General features: G+C 44.6%; 1 protein-coding gene across 1 annotated transcript; it reads right to left on the reverse strand.

Moving 5' to 3' along the window:
* Positions 1 to 342: 342 nt before the first annotated feature.
* LOC125508781 lies at positions 343 to 3,532 on the reverse strand. The gene is made up of 7 exons (XM_048673576.1): positions 2,847 to 3,532; positions 2,204 to 2,322; positions 1,579 to 1,664; positions 1,366 to 1,475; positions 1,246 to 1,275; positions 924 to 1,046; positions 343 to 763 (listed from the first exon to the last, which is right to left on the reverse strand). Exons 1-6 carry the CDS (start codon positions 3,468 to 3,470, stop codon positions 990 to 992), a joined length of 1,026 nt encoding a protein of 341 aa, XP_048529533.1. The 5' UTR covers positions 3,471 to 3,532; the 3' UTR covers positions 343 to 763; positions 924 to 989.
* Between the last annotated feature and the right edge of the window lie 3,958 nt (positions 3,533 to 7,490).

Raw genomic sequence — 7,490 nt, forward strand, 5'->3', positions numbered from 1 at the left:
AAGGGTTGTGGTTTGCGAAGAGTGGACATCTTAAGGTGGATGACAATAGTGATTCTGATTTGGCCAGTTGTCAAGATGATAGAATATCAACTTCAGGCTATTATGTGATTGTGGGAGGAAATTTGGTGTCATGGGGAAGCAAGAAAAAGACCGTTGTGTCTAGATCAACAGAGGAAGCTAAGATTAGAGCATTATCTCAAGGGTTGAGTGAGATGCTTTGGGTGAAGAATCGACTGAGCGAGTTGAAACTTCTGAGGAAGAGACCCTTGAGAGTGTGGTGCGACAATCAGTCTGCTATAAGCATTGTCAATAACCCAGCTCAACATGACATGACAAAACATGTAGAAATTGATCGCTTTTTTAGTAATAAGAAACTTAATATTGTGATCATCAGGCTTACTCATGTCAGCTCTAGACAGCAGGTTGCAGACTGCTTGACAAAGGGCTGTAACTTGCATGTGACAAGATGGAATTGATCTATATCTACCATCCATCTTGTCATCTTGAGAGGAAGTGTTAAACCGGTATGGACCCTGCCCATCTGTCTTAGGCCCATAGGGCCCAACCCATGTGCTGACCTAGAAGAGGTGGAGCTGGTCGTTCTCTCCTCCCAGGCACAGCAACACCACACACACACACACACACACACAACACACACGGACACGGTACGCATCTCTCACGGACAACATGGAACCATTTCTCTAAATTCTTGAACAGTCCTTGCATGAAGGCAACACTAGAAGCTCCGTTTTGATTAGGCAGCCTGCATAAACAGAGGAGCAAATGAATAGTTTTGACTTGGTAACAACCTGGTCTCAATAATGGACCGACCGCAGGTTTCAAAAAAAGAAAGAAAGAAAAGGACGAATTACTTTGTAAAGGAGTCTCAGCAAAACATAAGATAACAGCAAAGTTGGCTTCACCTTATCTGAAGAACAAATGAAGGTCAAGCCAAGACCCATCACCCAGAAATCATGACAATTCATAAATCACAAGAAATAGTTTATGTCATATTCCTCAGTTATTGCTCTCCCTGATATTTTCCTCTGCAAGGTGGGCAGTTGAGATGTCATTATTAGACAGAAATGGAGGGTTGCTGAATTATTGATCTAACACTATGAAACATAGATAGTTACTATTAATCTGTCCAATACAAGGCCTCGCTGCTCTCATATCTTAAGAAGTTATATTCGATATAACTTGGATGTGAGGTTAAATACGTCACGGGGGCACAGGATAACTAACCTGTATCTGTGTGGTGATGTGTCCAGCGCCCTAATTTAAATTGCATGACATTATTAATAAAACAACTACAATATCGCAGAAAATATAACTGCAGAAGTCCGAGAAAGAAATAATGTGTACCTGAAATTGCTTCACTGCCCAAGATACATCACTCCAGGTTTTTGTTTCTATGTCCTCCCATAGTAAAGGTGCCTGAACTGTCTCCACATGCTGGATAAGCCTTAAGCTACCTGTCATATGATAAATTGGAGTGAGTGAACTGCAGATTATGCTAAAAAGGGGATCACAATGTCTCAGCCGGGGCTCGCTCCTGATTTGAAGAAGACTTCTTACTTGTAACAAAGGCTTCTTCCCAAAGTTCACGCTTGGACCATGATGGTGAGACCTCACGTACTGGGATCCCAAGATCATGGCATTCCCTATTCCAAAGAAATAAACTTGTGTTAAAAGAATTCAGCATTTGACATTATGTGCAGCACAAAAAATCTAAAAAAGAATTCAAGAATCAACCGTTCCTAATGATGAACCTTTTAAAAACATTTTTGGGCAAACTTAAACCCTACAAAGGAGGGCTCCCCCGTATATTAATATAGCTCACATAACAATTCAGGGGTAAGACTGGCCCTACAGAAACAACCCTGACAATAAGGAAAATTACATAGCGCGCCAAGGTAAGTGTGGTAACTAGTCTGTAAACTTGTGAGATCAAGGCAAGGGCACTGTCAAACAGGTCAGTTTAGTTAGGAAGATAAAGTTATGGTTTGTTAAGGAAGTTGGGGATTCTATTCTTAGGAGTCTTCCATATAGAAGGGGCCATTACGCATCATGATACCGAGAAAAACCCATGACAGGTACCTCAAAGTCGACACCAGTTAATGTTTGTTAGTCTGAATTTTCCTCCACTATCTGGCCATTTATTCAAAGAGCATAGAATTTAGAGCAAACAGAGAATATTTACTCAATGACTATCTGGCGCATAATTCCAGGGAGAACTCCATCGCTTAGTGGAGCTGTTTGTACTTCAAACTTATTTGCCATTGTTTGAACAGACAAGGGTTCATTTGACTGACGTTCCTCCTACAGAAATGTTGAGATTTTAAAATAAAAACACACATCATCGGAATAACATAACTATTATCCTGAAAAGGTAGAGTAAATAATTCGGAGTGCGAATACGAGTGCTATGTTCATAGAGTGCAGGAAGACAAGCAAGGAAACTACCAATAAAAAGATGAGAGTAAAATTAGTAATAACACAGAGACCTATAAAGATCTTTGGTCCTTATTTTTACCATCTTAAATTTAACGCAAAGGAAGATGCCAAGATTCATCCTTTTAGCCTGACTCCAGCATCACAATTTATATTATGGCGACATGAAAACCACTACAGACTGGTGGACTGTCACACAGATATGAGTGAACCTTGTACCAGTTAGAACCGCTCCTAAGGATATTTGAGAGATTGCCTTTCACTTGTGCATTGCAACTACAGATGAAATTGCGTTCCAATTTTAGGTGGGTTGTTTAGTTCCACTTTAACTTGTTTGCACTGGGAGAAATCTGAATCCTTGCCGTTGCCGTTGAAGTGAAAATGTCTCTAACCTTCCGGCAGACGACGAAGAAGTTTGTAACACTGCCTTCAAGAAGACGATCCCCATCGTTGGTCAGCAAGAGCTCCGTGGCTCCAGGAGGCCTCATCTTCTCCATACTCTTCCTCATCCTGGCCCAAGGAGCGTACTTGGCGGCGGCGGCCTCCCTTCCGCTCCCGGCCACTGCAAGCCTCGCCCCGGCGTCCCCGAAGACCGGAGGCACGTACGCACCCAAGTGGACGCAAACCTCCAAACCCTCCGCCGCCCCACCAGCTCGAACCAACGCCGTGAGCGCCATATCTTCCCCCGAGCAGCACTCCCCAAGCGCCAGCATCCGGCTCCGCATCTCGTGGACGCCGACCCGCACGGATTGGTTAACGAGAGGCTCGATGGGCGCTGTGGAGAGAGTACCCGGCGGCGGGGCAGGGAGGCCGAGGAGGTGGGGGCGGGATTGGGCGAGAAGGCGCGCGGAGTCGGCGAGGCGGAGGAGGTGGCGTGGCCACCAGAGGATGAGGCCGGTGGAGGATGCGCGCGCGGTAGTGTAGGCTCCCGGAGTGGACTCGAGGAAAGCAGCCGCGGAAGGAGGAGCGTGCGGGGAGACGGCGCCGTTGGAAACCAGGACGGCCGGCGGCGACATGGCTTTTGCTGAGGAAATTGCTCGTTTTTTTTTTGAGCGGAGGAAATTGACACAGACGGCGTTGGTGATGGGCTGCCCCAAATTGTACAGATGGTTTCTGTTGGCCTCTGGTTTACGATCTTCATGGGCCTAGAGGATTCGTACAGGAGGGGATCATCCAGCCCAAGTGAACGAGTTGTTGTTGCTGCTCCAATCCAATTGGAGTCGATTCTAAAAGAACAATTGGAGTCATTTTGGTGATTTTTCTAAAAAAAACACTTTGGTGATATTTCATTTTACAAAGTTTTTTTGTTTCTCACAAAAAAAAAATCTTACAAAGTTTTATATATATATAGAACTAGGTAGTTGTGCATGTGTTGTAAGTTGTAACGGACACACTACTCCCTCCGTTCACGAATATAAGATATTTTGGATATTTTAATATGGACTACATATTGAGTCAAATGATCGTTGTCGGCGTGTAAGCACGGCCTAGGCATAACAACAAACCAGATATTTGGTGTCTTCCCTCCTCCCAAGAAAAGTCTCCTTTCTCCTCCCGCCGGCGCTGGCGCCGATTCGCCCCACCTCCGATGGCCTTTGGTCCATGGACTTGCAGAGGATCTCAGCCCCCTGCCGACGGGAGGACCCGTTCTCATTTTTGTTAGGTTAAGCGTCTTGACTGGGGTTGTGTGGCGGCGGCGATGTCCCTCAGTAGAAATAATGTCTCCCACGTCCTATCCAAGCCCCGATGGTGCGAATAGTGTCGTTGGAGGATTGTGGAGGTGTGTCTCCGTCGGATCTCACGGGATTTGGTTGGTGCTGGTCTTCGGTGGAACTATTTGGATCCAGTTCGTCTTCGTTAGTGTGATTACTTGTTTGATATTTCCGATCTACAACTCCCTTTGTAGGATCGAAAGTATGTCTAGAGGGGGGGGTGATTAGACTACTTGACCAAAAAAATCTAGCATTTTCCCAATTTTCAGTCTTGACAGATTTTAACAACTTAGCACAAGTCAAGTAATCAACCTACACATGCAATTCTAAGAGTATAGCAGCGGAATGTAAAACAATTGCATATGAAGGTAAAGGGAGGAGTTTGGAGGGAGCAAACGCAATATAGACACGGAGATTTTTGGCGTGGTTCCGATAGGTGGTGCTATCGTACATCCACGTTGATGGAGACTTCAACCCACGAAGGGTAATGGTTGCGCGAGTCCATGGAGGGCTCCACCCACGAAGGGTCCCCGAAGAAGCAACCTTGTCTATCCCACCATGGCCATCGCCCACGAAGGACTTACCTCACTAGGGTAGATCTTCACGAAGTAGGCGATCTCCTTGCCCGTACAAACCCCTTGGTTCAACTCCACAGTCTTGACGGAGGCTCCCAAGTGACACCTAACCAATCTAGGAGACACCACTCTCCAAAAGGTAATAGATGGTGTGTTGATGATGAACTCCTTGCTCTTGTGCTTCAAATGATAGTCTCCCCAACACGCAACTCTCTCTCATAGGATTGGATTTGGTGGAAAGAGGGTTTGAGTGGAAAGAAACTTGAGGAAGGCTAGAGATCAAGATTTATGTGGTTGGAATGGAATATCTTGACCTCAACACAAGTGTAGGTGGTTCTCTCTCAGAAAATGTATGTTGAAAGTGTAGGCATGTTCTGATGGCTCTCTCCATGAATGAAGATTGGGTGGAGGGGTATATATAGCCTCCACACAAAATCTAACCGTTACACACAATTCACCAAACTTGGTGGGACCGAATCATGAAACTCAGTCATACCGATTTAGTTCAAAATGTGAAATTTTTGGTGGGACCGATTCCATTAGGGTTAGGGCATAACGTAATCTCGGTGAGACCGATTAAACAAACTCGGTGGGACCGATTTTGATAATAGGCAAATAGAGAGTTAGTCAGGCAAACTCGGTGGGACCGATTCGCTCATCTCGGTTAGACTGAAACATTACGAAGGGGAAACAGAGAGTTTGCATTGTGAACTCGGTGAGACCGATCGCTCATCTCGGTTAGACCGAAACGTTACGAAGGAAAACAGAGAGTTTGCAATCCCATCTCGGTGAGACCGAGATCCCTATCGGTGAGACCGAAATGACTAGGGTTTGTGGCAGTGGCTATGTCAAATGAACTCGGTGGCGCCGGGTAGGAAATTTCGGTGGGTCCGAGTTTGACTTTTGGTTTGTGACATATGTGGATATGAGAAAGTAGTTGAGGGCTTTGGAGCATATCACTAAGCATTTCGAGCAAGTAACTCATTAAGCAACACCTCATCCCCTTTTAATAGTATTGGCTTTTCCTATGGACTCAATGTGATCTTGGACCACTAAAAGTAAATGTAGAGTCTTGAGCTTGAGCCAACATGTGTTCTTAGTATTTTGAGGGGTCCACTTTCTGATCCATGCCATGCCAAACATTGAGCTTTCCTGAAATATTTATCTTGAAATAGTATTAGCTCAATGGGCTATATGTTGTTAGGAATTACCAAAACCACCCAGGGATAGTTGCACTTTCAATCTCCCCCTTTTTGGTAATTGATGACAACATATAGATCAAAGCTTCAACAGATGATATTAATATTGAAAAACATCATCGCTTTGAGAAGTATGTGATAAGCAAGAGCTCCCCCTAAATTTGTGCATTATTTAAAATTTGCTTTTGAATGCAAATGCACAATCGATTAGGATCATGGGTTACTCTTCCATGTCACATACATCTTGGTGGAGCGTTCAAAATGATAGAAATTAAAAGCATGCACCCATCACCAAGCAAGTGAATGATCATATATGGATATAAAAGATAGTATCATCTAAACAAGCATTAAGGTCTATACATATTTCTCTCCCTTTGGCAAAAAGTTACCAAAAAGTTCAAATATGCATAGTGCTATGCGTCTCTCGGGCTTGGTCTTCGGGAGGTGGTGTAGAGAAAACTCCAAGGATGAAGGCATCCGTTGATGTAGTTGGAGCTGGTGGAGTGGCTGGTGGAGGTGGCACTGGAGCTGTAGCTGCTGGTGCTGATGTTGTAGCTTTGGAATCTGTCACTGTCACGACAGCAGACCTTTAACTCCTTGGCACTCGCTGAAATGCATCTATGGTTGCCTTGCCTCTCTTCTCTTTTGCTTCCTCCTGAAGCTGCTCAACGACAGTCTGTATCTAAGTTACTTTGAGATCAAGATCATAAAACTTAGTTTCTACGATCCTCTCCAAGCTCTCCTGGTTTTGAGTCAGGGTGGCCAAGCCCTTCTCAATCCTCGGTGTAGACTGGATCAGATATGCAAGTTGATCTTGCTTGCTCTTCAAGAAAACCTGAGATGCCTCTTCAACACTTGGCATCTTGGCAGCTTTCTCAGCCTTTGCTTTGGCTCTCTTCTCCTGTGCTTGAACTGATGATGGTTCCTCCTCATTCATCACAACAGTGTTGTCTTCAAATTCAGGATGCAGGGGTAGATGCTCCTTATCCAACAGATATGTTCATGTGCCCATCTTGGAGTTAATGAGCTTCTGAATGTGTGGAGCATACCCACAGCTTCTCTTCTGGTCAGCAGCAGTCCTCTTAATTGTCTCTATAATTAGACTCATGACCTTGAACTTCTGAGGGACATCAAAAAGATGTAGCAGGTTGATAGAGTGCCCTGTGATCATATTGTGATCTCCTAACTTGGGTAGCAGAGTGTGCCTTAGGATCTAGTCGATAGTAGGCAGACCAGACAACAAGAAATGTACAGATCCAAGCTTGTGAGTCTCCAAAGCTTTATCTGGGATCTCCTTATACATGTTTGCCATGGAGTTGTGGTCTTTCTTCTTCTTGGCATACACATCCAAGTCATCCTCATGTTCTTCTAGGGCATTGACCAGCTTGGCCCATTCTTCAACAGTGGATTGGTACCTAGTACCTTCAGACATCCATATGATCTTCTCATCTGGGTAAAAGTGAGCAGTGGAGTAAAACTGCATGATCAACTCATAATTCCATTTTGTGAGCTTCTGTCCAACAAACTCATCTACTCCACATGCTTTGAAG

The sequence above is a fragment of the Triticum urartu genome, chromosome 5 (assembly GCF_003073215.2).
Source record: "Triticum urartu cultivar G1812 chromosome 5, Tu2.1, whole genome shotgun sequence".
Lineage (NCBI taxonomy): Eukaryota > Viridiplantae > Streptophyta > Magnoliopsida > Poales > Poaceae > Triticum > Triticum urartu.

Bases quoted from the DNA above. Each gene is read 5' to 3' on its own strand.
- LOC125508781 (XM_048673576.1), bottom strand. From the start codon at position 3,470: ATGTCGCCGCCGGCCGTCCTGGTTTCCAACGGCGCCGTCTCCCCGCAC. The intron at 1,665-2,203 runs GTAAATATTCTC...TCTTTGGAATAG, and splicing joins ATGCGCCAGATAGTCATTGA to GGAATGCCATGATCTTGGGA. The intron at 1,476-1,578 runs GTAAGAAGTCTT...ATCATATGACAG, and splicing joins GGAAGAAGCCTTTGTTACAA to GTAGCTTAAGGCTTATCCAG.